Source organism: Nematolebias whitei, chromosome 3 (genome assembly GCF_014905685.2).
Source record: "Nematolebias whitei isolate Nwh7 chromosome 3, NemWhi1, whole genome shotgun sequence".
Lineage (NCBI taxonomy): Eukaryota > Metazoa > Chordata > Actinopteri > Cyprinodontiformes > Rivulidae > Nematolebias > Nematolebias whitei.
The window spans coordinates 49091077-49110397 of NC_056500.1; the positions used below are offsets into that span (position 1 = coordinate 49091077).

At 40.0% G+C, this 19321-nt stretch overlaps 1 protein-coding gene across 1 annotated transcript in view; it reads right to left on the reverse strand.

The window, feature by feature from the left end:
• The window catches only part of tgfbr3 (transforming growth factor, beta receptor III), a 103612-nt gene that overhangs the window by 63258 nt on the left and 21033 nt on the right, over positions 1 to 19321 (reverse strand). The window contains exons 3-9 of the mRNA XM_037674359.1: positions 15618 to 15795; positions 15266 to 15543; positions 12597 to 12752; positions 11746 to 11895; positions 9839 to 10024; positions 7586 to 7876; positions 6989 to 7094 (exon numbers count right to left, since the gene is read on the reverse strand). Coding sequence (XP_037530287.1) covers positions 6989 to 7094; positions 7586 to 7876; positions 9839 to 10024; positions 11746 to 11895; positions 12597 to 12752; positions 15266 to 15543; positions 15618 to 15795 — 1345 coding nt within the window. The remainder of the gene's footprint in view (positions 1 to 6988; positions 7095 to 7585; positions 7877 to 9838; positions 10025 to 11745; positions 11896 to 12596; positions 12753 to 15265; positions 15544 to 15617; positions 15796 to 19321) is intronic.

A 19321-nucleotide genomic window follows, 5' to 3' on the forward strand; every position in this document is an offset into this window, starting at 1 on the left:
AATCTGTTAATTTTTCACTATTACTGCCAAAATCTGTGTATATGTTATCAAATGATTCTGTGTTTTTGCCTTTATTGACTGAATAATTGATTTTTGATTAGGTATTACTGGGTTTTATGTGAACTACTAGACTGGATGCCATTTATTGTGATCTATACCTAAAGCAGATGTAGCAAACATTACACTAAAACAAATAAAATACTGAGATTATTAAACCTCTGATAGTAGCATGTATTAGTTATAAACTGAATTGCCTTCAGGTAAAAAAATAAAAAAATAAAAATTCTAGGGCCTTGAATAAACAGCAAAATAATGTTAAAGATGTGTGTAAATAATTAATTTTAATATTATTCCTATTTCAGAAATTAGAAAAAAAATTAGCAACCAGGTGCTGCTATATAAACACAATGATTCATCTTGAGGACTTGCAGTTTCTGCAGTTTATTATAATTATAATTAAGAACTAACGAAAAGGTTTAACGTGACGTGTTGTTCAGCAGATGTTACATTTACCTCGTTATAAAAGCTTTTAGAATATTTTTTGTTGTTGTTCTGGTACATAAAACATACTCCAGAACTGTTAAATTGTACGTTGTTTTTGCCAACCTCTCAGATAAAACATATGTCCTCTAAATGTTATCAGAGCCATCAAAAAGGAAATAATTTATTCATGTTGCAGCAGATGCACAGTAATCCTGATGTCTGAGCTTTGAAGATATGGATGTTTTTCCACTTACTAAGTTGGACAAAAGTGCTCCTTTTTAATTCTAGGCCTCTGTAAAGTCTTGTTAGGTTTATTATTTTAGCACATCTCAGCTTTTTTATTGTATTAAATTTGTATTATTTTGCCTTACTGCAATTGTGCAAAATGAATGTGCTCAGCTTCAGTTCAACAGTAGCACTCAGGGCTGTGTTTAATAGTGAAAGTAACAACATTTCCACACGTACAATGTGAAGGGAACTCAAGGGATGGGGACTGAATAGCTGTGTAGCCTTAAGAAACTCACTAATCATTGAGGCTTACTGGCAAAAAAAAAGGCTTCAGTTTGCTAGGGAGCATAAAAATTGGACTCTGGAGCAATGGAAGAAGGTCATGTGATCTGATGAGTCCAGATTTACCCTGTTCCAGAGTGATGGGCACATCAGGATAAGAAGAGAGGCAGGTGAAGTGATGCACCCATCATGCCTAGTGCCTAGTCATCAATGTAAGATCTTGGTGAAAAGTTAATGCAACACTGGATGGAAATAGATCTTGTGACATTACAGAAGCTTAATGAAACAATGCTACAATGAATGCATGCCGTTATCAAAGCTAAAGGCGGTCCAACGAAATATTAGTGTGTGACCTTTTTTTTGGTGGTGACTTTTTTTTGGCTAGGCAGTGCATTTTCAGCATAAACCTAGGTAGGTGTGCTAGAAATGTAAATGTCCTGACATGAATCCTGAATGAGCAAACATCAGCAGGGATGGAACAAAATCAAATACATCTAATTTAATCATCTGGACGATAAAAATGAGATAATGCAAAGGAAGGAATGCATATTGTCCACTACCATTCATGCCAGAGTTTTAAACCATGATTATTTAATGATTAGAAGATAAAAAGTTTGAATCCTTTTGGCCAAACCCAGTAAATGACATGTGCAAGCTCAAGCTTCTTCTTCTTCTTCTTTCGGCTTTTCCGTCTTCAGGGGTCACCACAGTGAGTCATCCTCCTCCAGCGAACTGTCCTCACTCCAACTACCTCCATGTCCTCTCTAAATGCATCCATATGTCTTTTCTTTGTCTTTTTCCTGGCAGCTGCATTTCTAACATCCTTCTACCAGTATACCAGTATACCCACTGTCCCTCCTCTGGACATGTCCAAACCAACTCAGTCTGGCCTCTCTAACTTTATCTCCATGTTGTTCAACCTCTGATGATCTCATCCCTAATTTTATCCATCCTTGTCACTTCTACCTCAACCTCACCTCAACATCTTCATTTCTGACACTTCCAGTTGTCTCCTGTCTTTTTGTCCATGTCTCTGTCTCAAGACCATACAACATAGCTGGTCTCACCACTGTCTTGTAAACGTTTCCTTTGACCTTTGCTGACATTCTTTTGTTACAAATCACTCCTTAAACTTTTCTCCATCCACTCCATCCTGCCTGGACTCTCTTCTTCACCTTTTTACCACACTCCCCATTTTCCTGGACAGTGGACCCCAAATACTTGAAGTCCTGCCCCTTTGTGACCTTTGCTCCTTGTAGCCTCACTGTTCCAGCAGCCTCCCTCTCATTCACACACATGTACTCTGTCTTACTATGGCTGACTTTCATTCCTCTTCTTTTGTCCTGAGCCTGGTTCTGCTTGAGGTTTCTTCCTGTTAAAAAGGAGTTTTTCCTTCCCACTGTCTCCTTTGTGCTTGCTCAGGATGGGAGACCATGATGAAGTGAAGACTCGACACAATCTGCTGGCTTACTAGAAAACTTTTACTAATTGGCTTTTATATATATATGGATGTTTCTGTTCAGTGTCCTGAGATGACTTCTGCTGTGACTTGGTGCTACAGTATATCTGTAAATACATTGAACTGAATTGAAGTGCACACCTCTATCTCTCTAAATTCTCTTCCACCTGTTCCCTGTTCTCCCCACAGATCACAATGCCATCTGCAAACATCATAGTCCATGGGGATTCCTGCCTGACCTCATCTGTTAATGTTCGTGTGAGATTGCATCTCATACAAGCTCATGCAATAAGCAAAATATGTGTTGGGAATGAACCTGAGCTACTAATACATGGAGTCTTAGGTCAATATTTGTAATAACCGAGTTATGGCCATACAAAACAGACTTTAAATACAATAATAAATCTAATTTAATAAAGTTGCTGATACAAATGAAGCTATAGAAAACAACTAAGGAGCAAGATGAGTCATGCTGGCCACAATTCTTTTTATGAAATCATTTCTCAAGAGAGATGCTGACTTCAAAAACTTTGCAGTGCTCTACAGAGCACGTAGTGATGATATCAACCCATCTATGTTTAGGTCATAATTAGATCAGTGTGAGAGTGGTTAACTCATGACCCCACCTCCAATCCTCCAATCGCTGAGACACACTGAGTGAATGAATGATCAGCTACACCAGCGCTGACTGAGGGGCCTCTGGGGTCTGGCTCGTCTCAGCAAGAGGCCTATAAAGTGAAAACAACTGGTGCACAGTGCTGCATGACTTTTTCCACATCTCCCTCAGCGTGGCCTATTCCAGAACAGCAGAGCTGAAACGGAGCATTAGCACACTCCCCTTTACTGTAGTCAACAATATGCTACAATATACGCACTCAAAAAAACACACACACACACACACATCAGCATAAACAACACATGAAACACACACACCTGAGGTAATGAGCAGATGTGAGATATATGGCATCTTTTCGTTTTGTTCACACTCTGGGCCAGATTATCTGCCACTTAAAGGTAAAATAAAGAATATTTATTTCCTTATTAAAACTCAAAATCGAACTGCTGACTGACGTGGCAGCAAAAAGGAAAGAAAGAGGAAACAGAGCATGACAGCATTGGGAAGCACAATCCACGGACAAGGGACAAACCAAATGAAACATATACTTAAAGGGACACTAATGGGGGGGTGGGGGTGACAACACCTGGGGAGGCCAAAGAGGAACAGGTGAGAGTGGGAGGGGCAGAGCAGAAAGCAAGTGCGTGAAAAACACCCGGGAGAATTAAATAAACAGGAGACTGAAAAAAATAGGGATGAGAGAGACAAAGCTCAACAAAACTCAGATCCTGACAGTATTCGTTTGTGGTGTCAGTAAAATGTTTCGGGAATCAGTGAACAAATTTAAATTAAAATCACAGAACATAACAACTGGATGTACAGTACATCTGATCACTGAGTTACTTTCTGCAAGTTTCATTAAAATCCGTGCAATGGTTCAGGAGATAAATTAGTAACACACACACATATATACAGGTATATATATACATATACACACATTATTATAAACTGTATATAAATCTAAACAGAGCTGACACAATATCACCCTCAGTAGGTGTCCTTTATGTCTGAATAAATTTGTTTAAAACTAAACAGTAGGGCTGCAGCAACGAATCGATAAAAATCGATGATTAAAAGTGTTGGCAACGAATTTCATTATTGATTTGTTGTGTTGCGCGATTATGCGTATTTCACAGGGCTGCTGAGCTGTTTTGTTCACGGGCAGTTCATTGTCAATGCTGATTGACTGAATAAAGTAAAAAAAAATAAAAACTCTGCAGCGCGAGATGAACAGAGCGAGGGGGGAGGCGGAAGCAGAGCAGAGGCTGTTTTCAAAGGAAATTTAATAAATTTTACAAATGACCGACGCAGAGAAAACTGTTTGACCCAAGTCCTCCAAAGTGTGGGAGAACTTCACAAAGATAAAAACTGAGAAACATGCCACTTTGAAAAGTGACGACACGACACGGGAGAACCACGGAGATGAAACGTAAACATGTCGGAGTCACGAGGACGAGGAAGGAGCTGCAGCTGATGCAACATGTCTCACTCCCAACTCTTGTTGCAGGTGAGTCTCTACAATATTCACATTGTTCTGTTTCCAAGTGAGAATACGTAACATCAGTCTCTCTGTAGCTGAAGCTGCTGCTTGTTTGCTGATTAATGACGGTGATAGAGAACGTGTGTGTTCCTTTTTATTTTATTTAATTGGTACAAGCAGTGTTTAAATGTGATTTATAAATAAATCTAACACTACGATAATAATTTAATGAGTAAGCTTCAACTTTTAATTTGCTGGCAAAGTCTGAAGACACTGCAGGTATGGCAGGATGAATTGCATTTAAACAGGAATTAAAGTAATTTATTACATCTACTCAAATGTGTGGAATTAAGTATTTTATGTGTGTGTGTGTGTGCGTGTCCTTGTGTGTGTGTGTGTGTGTGTGTGTGTGTTTAATTGCTCTTTTAGCCACTTTTGCCTGAACCTAGCACTGTAAATGAAACAAGGCATGTCTTGAGTTGCTGTAAATTATGCTATAATACATATTTACTCTCTCATTCCAGATAACAACAACAACAAACAATGACAGCCTTCATGATGGACAGACATCATGGACACCACAGCAGCAGCTGTCTTCACTGATAACATCCTTAACATGATCGTCACTGACATGAGGCCTCTGTCGATGGTTGAAGACGAAGGCTTCACTACAATGATCCACACTTTTAATCCAGGTTACACTCTTCCCTCAAGGACACATTTTACAAAGTAGCTACATATTGTGCAGGTATAAAGATACATTTGTATATATTTTTGTGTACATTTATTTTTTTAAGCTATTTGACTAACTTTTATTTTTTATTATTCAATATTTTACTAACAAAATAGTCAAATAGCAACCTGTGCGAATTGCTGTCAGTCAAATGTTCAATTTTGGAATAAAGGGGTAGAAATTAAAACTTGTTTTTTGTTCGGTTTGCCGATTAATCGATTAATTGCAAAATAATTGGCCGGTGAATCGATTATTGAAATAATAGTTTGTTGTAGCCCTACTAAACAGTGACTCATCCCAGTTTCCTTCAGTGAGTTCCTGTACATTAAAAACACTAACGGCACTTATTGTCCTCACCGTGGAGCCAAGAGAGGAACTGGAAATAGCCTCCCTCCATCTGTCTGTGGGTCTGTGTGTGCATGTTCTGAGCATGACAACTATTAAAAAAGATGAAGTACTGACTTTCATGGCTATATCTAGGTGTAAAACTGGTCACTATCAAAAATTGTGTTGCCAAATCAAAATCCAAGATGGCCAATATCACATATACAGTATATATGTAAACCGACCACCACTATCGTTTGAGGAAACTGGTTTTTAGTTTTCATATTGTTTAAAAGTACAGTAGTCCCTCGCTACTTCGCAGCTCATTTTTCATGGACTCGCTCTCTCTTGGTTTTTCAAAATAAGATTGGACATGACACACAATTGGCTGACTTATGGATGAACCATGGATTGTTCATTTAAAATAAATTATTTAAAATTATGTAGCACCTGTGTGCAGTCCACAACTATGGGAGAAGCTTCCTCCTGCAGCTGATCACTGATGTCCGCTGTGCAGTGGAGCTCGACAGAACAGAGAAGTGGGCGTGGCCGAGAGTGCAGCCAGAAGCAGAGAACTGAGTTCACGACATGCTGTATATGTATATGTATGTGTATGTGTATATATATATATATATAAAATGAACTACTACTTAATACTTGTACTGCTATTCCTACTTCACAGTTTTTCACTTATTGCAGGGCTTCTAGGTACGTTTCCCCTGCGATAAACGAGGGACTACTGTATAGTTTTCTCAAATGATAGAGGTGGCCAAAGATTACTATAAGGAGGCTGACCCATCATGCCTGGTGGTGGAGAAAAGATCTCACTGCACGTGTCAAGACCAGTCACTCTGTGATGCCTCAGGCAAAAAAATAAATAAAATTAAAACCTACCAGTTCTCCACAGTGTTATTCATCCACATGAATAGCTTGCACCAAGAATATCAAGCTTTACTTGCATGCCCTGTTCAGTTCCAGTCCAGAAAAACAATCATCTCTAAAGCTAACAAACATTCACATTCCCTCAGCGATGGGGAACATTGGTGTACTTCTCGTTATTTTAGAAACACCACGCTGAAGTGAGTCTGCTCTGACAGATGCTGTACTTCCTGATTTAATGACCATCTGTGACAACCTGAAGCTTGCTGTAAGAAAACATTTTTCTGTTTGTTGCGTTAGTATTTGCTGTGGTTGTGAGTTAAATGTATGTTTATTGTGTTGTTGGGACAACTGTGCGAACTGCACATACTAACTAAAGCTAATGTGACAGCATCTCATTAAAGCGCCCTGAATCAGAGGCTAAGAACATAAAAGCAATTGTAGTGATTATATAATAATTAAAAAGGTGTTTTTTGTGTGTGTTTTGTTGTTTTTTCCACAAACCTGTAAGGTCTGGATGATCAACCACAACCAGTGACTTCGTCAACACCTTGGTCTTCATCATCAGTGGCACAATTTTGTCCACAGAAAATGAATCACAGGCCAAACACTGCCAAAAAAAAAGAAAAAAAACTTAAAAATTACAATTCACAACAAAAACATTAATTAAAACTCAGTTCTTTTGTCGCTTACAATACAATTTTTATATCTATATAGCTATATATGGCTATATATAGTTTATATATATATATATATATATATATATTTTTTTTTTTTTTTTCCTGACAATAAATAAAATACAATTTTGCAAGCCATGCACACAGAACCAGGTTGTGATTTTTAAAGTTGCTTAAATTTCACAGTTTGCCATCCACCTCTCAGAATTTAGTGAGACTGCAACCAAAACTTTGCAGCTTCTCTCTAAATTTTCCGTCTCCACCTCATCGCAGCCTGGTGAGATATGACCCTAACGTGGACTTTCACCCCATTCTTTACTTTGACATCTGAGAAGTTCACCTCTGTTTCTGATTCCAGCCTCGCTGACCTGATACTGAAGGATTCAAGAGAGTAAAAATACTTTGAGAAGATTCTGTTGCATACCTCTGGTAACTCTCGGTTCCTCTGAGAATTCTTGGAGCACAGAGACATCTCACAGTGCAGATAAAGAAGCTTCAAGTTGAACTTTGAGTTAAAAGTGAAGCTGAAAATTTTCTTCTCCATCTTTTCAGCATGAACAGGTAAATCCTTCTGAATGTAGTAGACAGAGTCATCTGTGGGGCAAAGTGTCTCTATGACGAAGTAGTCAGAGGGCACACTGGGGTCCGAGCTGGGAGAAATGAAGCATGATGTGATGGTGAACCCAACACCAGGCTCTGAAATGGCTGATGTGATCTGTTGTGCATAAGAGAAAACAAACAGAACATTTTAACATTTCAAGTAAATACACTTCTTCTTGTCATGACAAACCTCTTTGAAAACTGAACAAGGATACAATTCTGCTTCCCTTCTCCTTTTAATTTGTGAAAAAATGATTCATTCTTAAACTTTGCGTATTTCATTTTGTATCTTTTTTACTAAGATTAAGTTACACAATAAATTAGTACTCAGAGGGTGTATTATAAAATGTTTATACAACAGCACCTTCCTTTGTCTTGCACAATATGCAGTTTTATTTTTGCAAAACTGTAAAGATTTTACCTAAATCACTTCCCATCTTATATATTGTAAAGTAAACTTCAAAAAGAGCAGGTTTTTGATTGTTCTGGCTCATCAGTCTTTTTTTTATTGTTTAGTTAAATTATGCCTAAAGCCGTTTCCAGAGAAAGAAACTATCAACGTATTTGATTATTCAATATTTTTCAGTCAGGTCATTTGAACAGTTTCTTTTTTTTGTGCTGAAACGTTTCGCCTTCGATCCAGAAGGCTTCATCAGTCAAGGAAACACACAACAAAACTGATTCTTCCCCCAACAGCTTACTCCAAAGTGGAACAAACCAGTTCTGCTTGTGATAAGATGGTCTCTTTGGTATGCCCCCTCCTCCATTGCCAGCCCTCTTCCTTGTTGACAGTCTTGTCAAACTGGTTGAAAACAACAAAGTCCATGCTCAATAATCCAGGTATACAATCCAACATTTTTCAGTCAGGTCATCTGGACAGTTTCTGGTTTGTCCCACTTTGGAGTAAGCTGTTGGAGGAAGAATCAGTTTTGTTGTGTGTTTCCTTGACTGATGAAGCCTTCTGGATTGAAGGCGAAACGTTTCCAAAAAAAAAAAAGAAACTGTCCAGATGACCTGACTGAAAAATGTTGGATTGTATACCTGGATTATTGAGCATGGACTTTGTTGTATTTGATTATTATTTTTTCAGAAGCAGTAGTAGGAGTGCTTTTACAAATAGGATGACTTCAAAATGAGTAATTTGGTCATTTCAGAAGTGATGTTCTCTCAAGTAGCTAACAGAAAGTTAGTAATTTATCAGCTGTAGCATGAGTCATACAGAATGGAGAGATGGGTAGCAGACTTCAGCCAGGTTAGGCTAATGGCTAGCCTAAGAGCTGTCCACTTTTTAGTCCTTTAAAATAATTCTTCTTCAAAAACAACATACTGTGTGAAGGAACACTACTTTGCTAATATTAATAATACCGTTTGTTTAGTTGGTTGCTGTTTGTTCAACCGAACAATGTCTGTTTCACCACACAAATGTTTGTTTGCTGAGAATAGATATTGTTATATGAGATACTGTTATATGATATATTGTTATACAAGATATTGTTATATGCTGATGATACTGTCATAAGTTGAACGTTGCAAAAGTTTATGTGGTTTTGTTATATAAACCTTTAAAATTGAAGTAGGGTGTACTTTTTTCCACAAAAGTATTAAATGTCCACATTAGTTGAGAGGGGTTCCCTCTTTGATTATCAAGTGGATTCGGGTCAGGTCTAGGGTCAGTGTGAGGCCTCTAACACAGACAGCTCTTTGTCTGTTTTGCAAAGTGCTCCTGCTGATATAATCACAAACCATCTCTTCAAAGACCTCAGAAAACAAGACTTTGCCATCTCTTCAATAACCAACATAATTATTACTGCTAATCAAATATATGGAACCAGACAGAAGGACATGACACCATGCAGAGGAGAGTAAATGAATGAAAGGTCAAAGAAAGTGTTTGCATCTTAGCCTAATCTAGACAAAACAGACAACAACATTATGAATGCCACAGAGAGATTAAAGAGAAAAGAGCACGTACATCAACAAAAAACACATACTGAGTTTTCTCCGAATATTGTTTTAAAGAAAACTACACACTGTGACTCTGACATGAGGACTAATGTAGAATAAATGAAAAGCGTACCTGCACAAACACTTCCTGCTCTTGGGAAACTGTGAAGAAGGCTTGCCGTGAAGGACTGTTGTATGGCAGGGTGTCGTACAACTCCATATAAAACGTTGTGTTGCTCTCTGGTGGCCTGGCTGGTCCTGGAACAGGCTTGGGGGGTGTTCTCGAGATTGCCTTGTTTATCTTATATGAGCAATTGAACTAGGGAAAGAACAAATGAATCCATTAAAAGAAGGGATGGCCAAGCATTCATTAAAGAATGCTCATCAACTACCATCCTTAATGCAAACATTTAAAATGAAAACATCTTATGTTGACAAATAACCGAGTTTTAGCTGTTTGATCAAATCTTAAAAATCCCGTTGTCTCTTGCAACTTCAAATACAACCAAATGGAGGAAATTCAAGACCATTGTTCTGTTCCCCTCCCCAGGAGTGGTGGACCAACAAAGATCACTCCAAGAACAAGGTGTATAATAGTAGGTGTGGTCGCAAAGAAGCCCAGGATAACTCCTAACAACTGAAGGTCTCTCTCACATTGGCTGATGTTGATGTTCATGAGTCCACCATCAGGAGAACTGAACAACAATGGTTCATGGCAGGGTTGAAGGAGAAAGACACTGTTCTCCAAAAAGAACATGGCTGCTCATCTGCAGTTTGATAAAGATCACGTGGACAAACCAGAAGACTGTTGGAAGAATGATTTGTGGACGGATGAGACCAAAATAGAACTTTTTGGTATAAATGAAAAAATGAAAAGAGTTATGTTTGGAGAAAGGAAAACTCTGCATTCCTGCAGAAGAACCTGATCCCATCTGTGAAACGTGGTGGTGGTGGTATCATGGTTTGGACCTGTTTTGCTGCATCTGGGCCAGGTCGGCTTGCCATCATTGACGGAACAATGAATTCTGAATTATATTAGATAATTCTTATGAAAAATGTCAGAACATCTGTCCATGAAGTGAATCTGAAGAGAAGGTGGGTCATGCAGCAACAATGACCCTCAGCACACAAGTGGTTCTACCAAAGAATGTTCAAGAAGAATAAAGTTCATGTTTTGGAATGACCAAGTCAAAGTCCTGACCTTAATCCAATCCAGATGTTGTGGAAGGACCTGAAGCAGCAGTTAACGTGAGGAAACCACCAACATCCAGAGTTGAAGCTGTTCTATACAGAGGAATGGACTTAAGTTCTTCCATTGTGATCAGGACTGATCAACAGATACTGGAAATGTTTAGTTGCATATATTGCTACACTGGTGGTGGGGGGGATACTGAAAGCAAAGGTTCACATACTTTTACCATCACAAATATGTACTATTGGATAATTTTTCTCAATAAATAAATGGCCAAGCATATTTTGTCTCATTTGTTTAACTGGGTTCTCTTTATCTACTTTTAGGACTTGTTTGAAAATTTTGAAAAGTTTTAGGTCATATTTATGTAGAAATATAGAAAATTATAAAGAGTTCACAAACTTTCAAGCACCTCGGTACAAACATGAGAAAATACATTATCATCTGCCTTCTGACTTTTGGAAAATAAAAATCTGCAAAGACCTGGCTGACTTTATCCTGCATCACCCAGGAACATCCTTTAAACGTGTTAAGGTGGATTTCAACACAGTGAGGAACCTGAGGAGATGTATCATAAAATACAAGCTGGGGATTTAAAAAATGGATGAACATATGAAAGAAAATAAGTCATTTGATAAATAGTAAATTGTATCAATGGAAAATGTCAGGCCAGGTTCACTCAATGGATAACTTGGAAAGATGGTGTGCATCTCTGTAGCCAGTTATTTATTAACTCCAAGGGGAAATAAGTGTTTCTTCCAGCTCTCCATTCATCAGTTATTTGACCTGACAGGTTAGATTTCAGCTGGTCTCACAGAAAAAGAACCATAGTCAGTGCACTAACTTACCTCTATTATAGACACTTGCTGGTTTTCTTCTGTTAATATCCCCTCTGGCTCCACTGGGTCTTTAGAGAATGGTCCGTCTTCAGAGTCTAGACCCTCAAAATTCACCGGACCACTGCTCCAATCTTTCGTCTCAGCAGAACTTACTATCACCTGCAGTTCACAAGAATAAATGTTAGTCACAAAAACTGACTCGCATCCACAGAAATGATTTACAGACTTTTTAAACACACCCAAGTTGCCTAATTCTGGCAAAAGTTTGAAAATTTGAAAGAAGCTTAAATTGTGTAAATATCCTGTAGCTTCAGCAGGAAGAGAAAAAAACAACACATTTTTATTTCTCATAAGAGAAGAAGCATGTCAGAGGTCTCAGATAAGCATGCTGCCTTGAGAAAATGTGATTTAATGATGAGAGAACAAACGGGGAAGTTCAAAGTTTGCACAGAATGTTAGCTGATCCATCATTGGAGCCACTGCAGGAATAAATCAGCACAGAACAGCAACAACTCGGTTATCTTTGGTTTGAGAGGACCCAGGCACTAAAACATCATATTTTTTTAAACAGGAGTCAGATGTGTTCCCTGCATTCATGAACCAACACAAAAGATGACCTTGATAGAAATACTGAACACCACAGACAACCACAAGTTCATATGACAGACCTGTAGTTTAGAGCCAAACAATCAAAGCATCTCCACATGTTGAAAATGTTATCACACTGAACCACTTCTCTGTTTTATAATAAGAAAAGTGGGAGAGAACAGCTTGGAGACTTGAGGTGGGCTGCAAATTGTAAAATAAAATAAAAAATGCAATGACTTTATTATTTTGGAACGGCCGACATATATACTCACAGTGTTGATGTAGAGAGCCGAGAGACTATTGGGCACAGGAAATATGGTGGTCTGACAACCAGTGAGAGGAGTTTCCAGTGTGTAGTGGGTGGCATTGACTCTCGCTTTGCATTCTGGGTCTTGCAATGTGAGGTTGGCATGAGTGAAACCATGTTCCTGAGGAAATACAAAAACAGATAAAATCAGAGCACTTTTCCTTTATTAACTCATTTTAAGAATTGTAAAAATAAGAAGCAGGAGAAGAAAAAGGTTGAGGCGGTCGTGTGAAACTCAGTTCTCAGGAATAAACAAATCCCACAAGGTGGTCTAGCGTCAGATCTTAATTACAGACTCTGCCAGTTTGCATTCTGTGATGTGGGCTCACCGAGCCGATGCCGCGTTTAGTCGCTAAACGTTCAGAGCAGCGCTCTTTGCCTAAATGTCCACATGTGTGGGGACATTTTCTCTTTACATGTCTGACTTCACACTTTCACACACTTTATGAATAATAGGTGTAATTGGTGTGGATCACTGGAGTAGAGAAACAGCATAACTAGAGGAAGTGCATTATTAGCTAAATGTAGCATGAATGCTAACGTGCTGAGTGACTGCTGAAATCTGCTGTAAAAACTGAAACGTAACCATTAAAGATAAAACAAACAAAACAGAGGATAAAATGAGCAAACATAGGCTGATATAAGCAAAACACAAGCTAAAAATGAAAAACGGCAAAACTGCAGCCAAAAGCTCAAAGTAGCACTGTAGCTAAAAGCAGCTGAACAGGAACTAAAATGAGCAAAACGTATGTTAAAATTAACAAAGCAGAGGCAACATCAGCAAAACTGATGCTAAAATGAAAACTGACAAAACAATAAATAAATTGTGCAAAGCATAGCAAAATTGTAGCTAAAAGTAGAAAAACTTTCTGAAAACTAAATGTATCAAAGCAGTAGCTGAACTGAGCAAAATGTTAGCAAGGTGGCTAAAAGTAGCAAAACAGTGGCTAAAAACTACAAAATATATATTTCTTTAATAGTATGCTGAAGAAGAGTTAAAAAAGAAACAATAGTTTAAAGGACCAATGTCCATGCTCAATAATCCAGGTATACAATCCAATGTTGGATTGTATACCTGGATTACTGAGCATGGACTTTGTTGTTTTCAACCAGTTTGACAAGACTGTCAACAAGGAAGAGGGCCGGCAATGGAGGAGGGGGCGTACCAAAGAGACCATCTAATCACAAGCAGAACTGGTTTGTTCCACTTTGGAGTAAGCTGTTGGGGGAAGAATCAGTTGTGTTGTGTGTTTCCTTGACTGATGAAGCCTTCCGGGCTGAAGGCAAAATGTTTCAGCACAAAAAAAAAAAAGAAACTGTCCAGATGACCTGACTGAAAAATGTTGAATAGTTTAAAGGAATTGAAAATATCTTAATGTATTTTTATGTTGAACTTTACTTTAAATAATGTCAAATACTGCAAAACTATAAAAGTTAAAAGTCACATTTTTAATAAAGCTAAATTGAATATTTGATTGGTTTAAAAAAAAAAAAAAAAAGTGCAATTATGTGAAAGAGGTTTGAAAAAAATTACACAGAAGTAACTCCAAACAGGAAACCAATGACAGGACTGACTGGTTGTGAATATGAACGTTAAATGTGCATTCTGACACATGATCCTTTTTTTCTATTCTCATACATTTTTGATACATCATGAGCAACGTAATGGCGAGCTCTGTCGGAGCGTTTAACTTCACTTTCAAACTCTCAGTAAAGGTCTTGATTTGTCTTACACCTTTCATTTTGGGGTTTTATCAGTTTTGTCTTTATTTTGTCCTTGTCCCACAGTTTTATACATCAGCTCCACCTAAACATGAGTTATAAACAAAAAAACAAAATTTCCAAACATCATAGTTTTCAAATGTGCAACATAAGTTGTATTTTGGGATAATTGTGTTTTCTGCTCCTAATTAGAAAAAGAAAAAAAGGCAATAAATGTAACATGAAGATAATTTTTAACTGTTAATATATTAACAGTATGCGATAATAATGCACACTAACAGAAAAGATAGAAGGTCAAATCTGTTTGAGATGCATCACATCGTAAACAAGGAAGATTTTAAAAGCACATTTTAAATGTCATACGTCTATTTGAAGTGATTAACTCAATGCTAATTGAGTTAGCTTTAGCATCTTTGCTAATTTTTAGTCGACAGCCTGTGATTAGTAGGATTTTTTTTTAAATGTTAACACTGTGCACTTTTTATTAGGTATAACAATATATTTTTATATGTAAATCAATGTTTATTTGTTTAAAATAATAAATAGTCTTCAGCTTTTAGGTCAGGGATATTCAACTGGTGGCCCAGGGGCCAAATCAGGCCTACAGGTGAGCTCAGTTTGGCCTGCCAATGGGTTCATTTTTAAATAAAACTAGATTTTAAACCATAAAACAAACTTACTTAATGACAATAACTGTTGGATTAGTTGATGAAAATGCATAGATAATTGTTTTATTTAGAACTGTGGCCCTCTGAGTCACAACTGAATCGAGACATCAAAGATTTCCACTACTAATAATAAATCAACCTTTTTTGTTTCATGGTAGCTACAGCTCGTCTCGTTTGTTCTGTAGCTCTGGGAATGTCAGGGCAGACCCTGACAGTGAAGGCTTACATTATGCAGGACACTCACTTGCAGGCTCTTTTTGTTTACGCTGACCACCATCTTCTGGTCCAAACACTGCACGCTGAGCCCCACATTCAAAACGGCCCTCTGATCATCCAGATCGTCATCCTCCCAGGGCCGGTCAGAGCCACTGGGCAGGGGATGGAAATCTGCAGGCAATGGTGGAGAGAATGGAAAGGGCAGACTGGAGCGCCGAGATGCAGGTCCGTCTCCTGGCTGAGGACTAGAGTGGTGCAGGATAGACAGATCAGGAAGCGATCTGTTCTCCAGACGATCCACCACATCTGGAAGTCACACATTCTCATGAGGCTCACTTACAGGCTGAGTGTGACCACAACATACCTTTTCCCTGCGTTACCTGGTTCTCTCAGTCGAATATTGAAGTGGTTGGCCACAGGAGTGTTGGTGTAGGTTGTAACAGGACCGTAGCTGTGTTCCTCCGCCCACTTGATCAAGGCTTGTGGTCCTGATGGCAAGCTTTGTTTGGGGGATTGGGACACCGACATCTGGGAACTCACACTCACTGAATCGGAGGCCTGTGGAGAGGAATGTTTGTTTTCTATCAGAACAACACAACAACAAGCTGAGGTTATTATTTTTAACATTAGAAGAAACAAAAGACATGCGTTAGTGTTCATGCGTCAGCACAGACATTCTTCAAGTGCAGTCCTGCACTCCTTCAGAGTCAGGAGTGAAACATGTTAACAAGGTAACGGGCATGTTACAGCTCGACCAATCAGATGCAGTTTGCATGTAAAAATCCGTGTCTTGCTCCACTGCTCCCTGTGTGAGTCAGGACTCCTCTTCTCACAGCCATTTCCCACACAGTCTCTTGAGCAACACTGAGAAGGACTGATGGGCCTCGTTTTATGAGGTCATCATATCAGCCTAAAAGCTGACTATCTTTCAAAGCCTGGTTGCACAAGCCCAGCATCTTGTGTCTCGCTGCTTGCTGTCAAAGAAAAGTCAGTTTGATAAAAATAAAAAATAAAATTAATTAGTTTAGGCTGAGGCCTTCAGGGACTCTACTCAGATTAGATTGATGAATGACACCGCCAGCTGTTTGTTTATGCTCTCTTTCAAAAACAGCTCATCGTGTGACACTCATCTGTGGCCATTTAAACACTAACAGAAGATGCATGCTATAAAAACAACAGCTGTGGTTTCATTTCAACACAGAGCAAACTCCTTCAGGTGAATTCAATAAAAAACACGATCAGTTTTTAATAATATACTTGCCCAAAATGAGACACTTGTGGACGCTGTTGTTTCAGGGTGCAAATGTCAGGAACCTGGAGATTTGGTGTATTTTAAGGGTGGGGTGTAATTCAGGGGTGATTCTAGAATCTGCCCTTTAGGGGTGTGTCAGCCCCCCAGTGCTGACAATGGCTCTTGGCTTGAACAACATGGTGACCATTGGTGTCAGAAGCATTTTTAAATGTTGAAACAGTCTCTTGTAAAGAGTCCTCGAGGCTCAATGAGACTAGCCAAATGAAGGTTGAATGAATGTGGAGGGGACATGCTGCTGGTGGTGGGGGTGGGGTATGGGGGTCCTCCCCCAGAAAATTTGAATAAAGTAGATGCCATTTCCTGCACTCTGGTGTATTTTAACGGTTGTTAAACATCTTAACTACATAAGTAAACACTTGATTCAATAACTACTTTAGAGCGCAACAAGAAGTAACCTGACCAACACACGTTCCACTTCTCATGCATCCTACACGCATTACCCCCCCCCCCCCCCCCCCCCCCCACACACACACACTCCTCAGGTACGGGGCATTTCACTTCAGGACAAATTGAGATTGCCAATATGTCAGTTACTGACGAGCCTGCTGGAATGGTTGACAGGTGGCCTCGAGGATCCAACGTGCAAAAAAGGAATAATAGATTTCCCTGGCCCGTTTAAGAGTTATCATTTATTCCAGATTTAATCCAAATTCATTCAATATTTCAGTGACTCTAAGGTTTGAGAACAGAGTTTCCTTACAAAATTGTAACAATTGTTTCTTTATCTTTAAGGGGTGCTGAGTTAAAATATGGGGGGGGGGGGGTGCAAACTGTCTAAAATGGCCACTGGTGTGATTGTATTTCAGCGCTTTGTGGTTTGAGATTATTAGTGTTCAGCTTGTTTTCTCTTCCTCAGTTCTTCCCTTCATTTGTCACAGTTTCATTCAGTCACCCATACATTTAGATTATCAGTCACATCTGTTCTTTACCTACCCAGCCCCCCCCCCTCAACTGTTCAGCCCATTTCGATCTGGGTTTTGAGCCTTTGCTTTGGGCGATCCGGCTCATTTCTAGCAAAATTTTTGAACTCCAAAAACCTGGAGTTCCATGCAGGCCAACTCGTGCTGCAGATCTGATGTCAGCAGACTGCAGACCAGACCTGGTTGTACGAGGGACTTCTAACGTTAACTAGCATTAACTAGCATTAGCTAGCATTAGCTTATGTAGTCCTGTCCTCGCACCTTCAGCATGATTCTGTTGTGTGTCCTCGGACAGTCTCACGTATGTTTCGGTTGTGTGTTTTCTAGCAGCATGCAGCTTTCTCTGGCTCTGTTTTAACTTGTTTCTGATTAGTGAGAGGAAAAAGCTCCATGTTTTTTTCACAGCTGGGCTTCGCCAAAAAATGACATCACGTGAACCGCGAGTGTTCTTGGTAAAATAATCCCTCCCACCTACAAAATCAGCAATTCTGTGCGGAGCCAGGCCAACCTGTGCCATGCCTGGCCTCACAATGCAAAAACGCCACTACACCCCCAGCCTCATCCTCGGCCCCCTATGGTTCGATCATTTGTTCAGCACTGGTGCTTTATTCAGAGTCAGAGTCAGAGTCAGAGTCAGAGTTTCTTTATTGTCATTCGCACCTCATGTGGTACATGTGGTGGAGCGAAATTATGTACACGGGGTCCCAGTTACATCCAACAATAAAATGTATATGTAGGGTTTCTGGGGTCTTGTCTTACATGTTGTGTTTTCCCTCATGTTTGCCTGTCACCCCTCAGCATTTCTCCTCCTGTGTTCCAGCACTGTTGCACCTGTGTCTAATTCTAATCACCGCAGGTGTCACTCATTTCACCTTGTTTGTGTCTGTATATATTCAGCCTCTTGGTGTCTTGTCAGTGTCTCTGGATTGTCCTTGTCCTAAGGCTTCATGACCTGTCTCTCCTGTGTGTCCTCCTAAAGTAAGTTTGCTGCCCCGACAGCATTTTGTTTTGTTTATTTAATTAATAAACTATTTTACTTATTTACTGGAGCTTCATTCGTCTTCCTGCACTTTGGGTCCCACAACACGGAGCCGATCATGATAGAATCCAGAGACCAGACCAAACCCAGCAGGAAGATGACTCTTTTTGAGTTCCTGGCCCACGAGGCGGCGAAAACTGCTCGGCGTGAGGAGGAGGAGAGGAAAAAGACTTTGTACCTAGGTACGCGCCTGGCTATTAAAACTGGGTCTTTTGCCTCACCACCTCGCCTTTTTTCTTCACCTTCTCACAGAGCGGCAGCTCCTCGCAACCCACCTCCTCCCCAACCACCTCCTGCTTTCCTGGAGCAGTCTTCAACGGGAGCGGGGCAGTCTGCTTGGACTCACCGCAGGAGGAACAGGCGGCGGAACCGAGCCGGCTCCTCCAAACTCCAGCACGTCCCTCCTCAGACGCAACCCAGTCCATGCCCGTGTGTTTCCCTTCGTGGGGGGGAGGACGTCGCACCTGTCTCTGGGGGGGAGGAAGCAGTACACCCCTGCGTACCTGTCGCTTGGGGGGAGGAACCCTGCAGTTCCAGCGATCTCTGGGGGAGGATGATCGCTGTGGAGGATGTCATCTCCAGGTACACCAGGGCTGACAACTCTGACAGCTCGCCTGAGGGGTGGGAGCAGTTCCGGCGGGCATGGATGGAGAGGCGCGTGCTGCGCTCACTTCTGCTGGCTCCTGCCCATCCTGGTCCTCCTCTCAGCTCACCTCTCGCTGTACCTGTGTGGTCTTCCAGGTCAGCCCAGGACCCGCTGGTCTCAGCACCAGCCCTGGACTCGCTGGTCTCCGCACCAGCCCTGGACTCGCT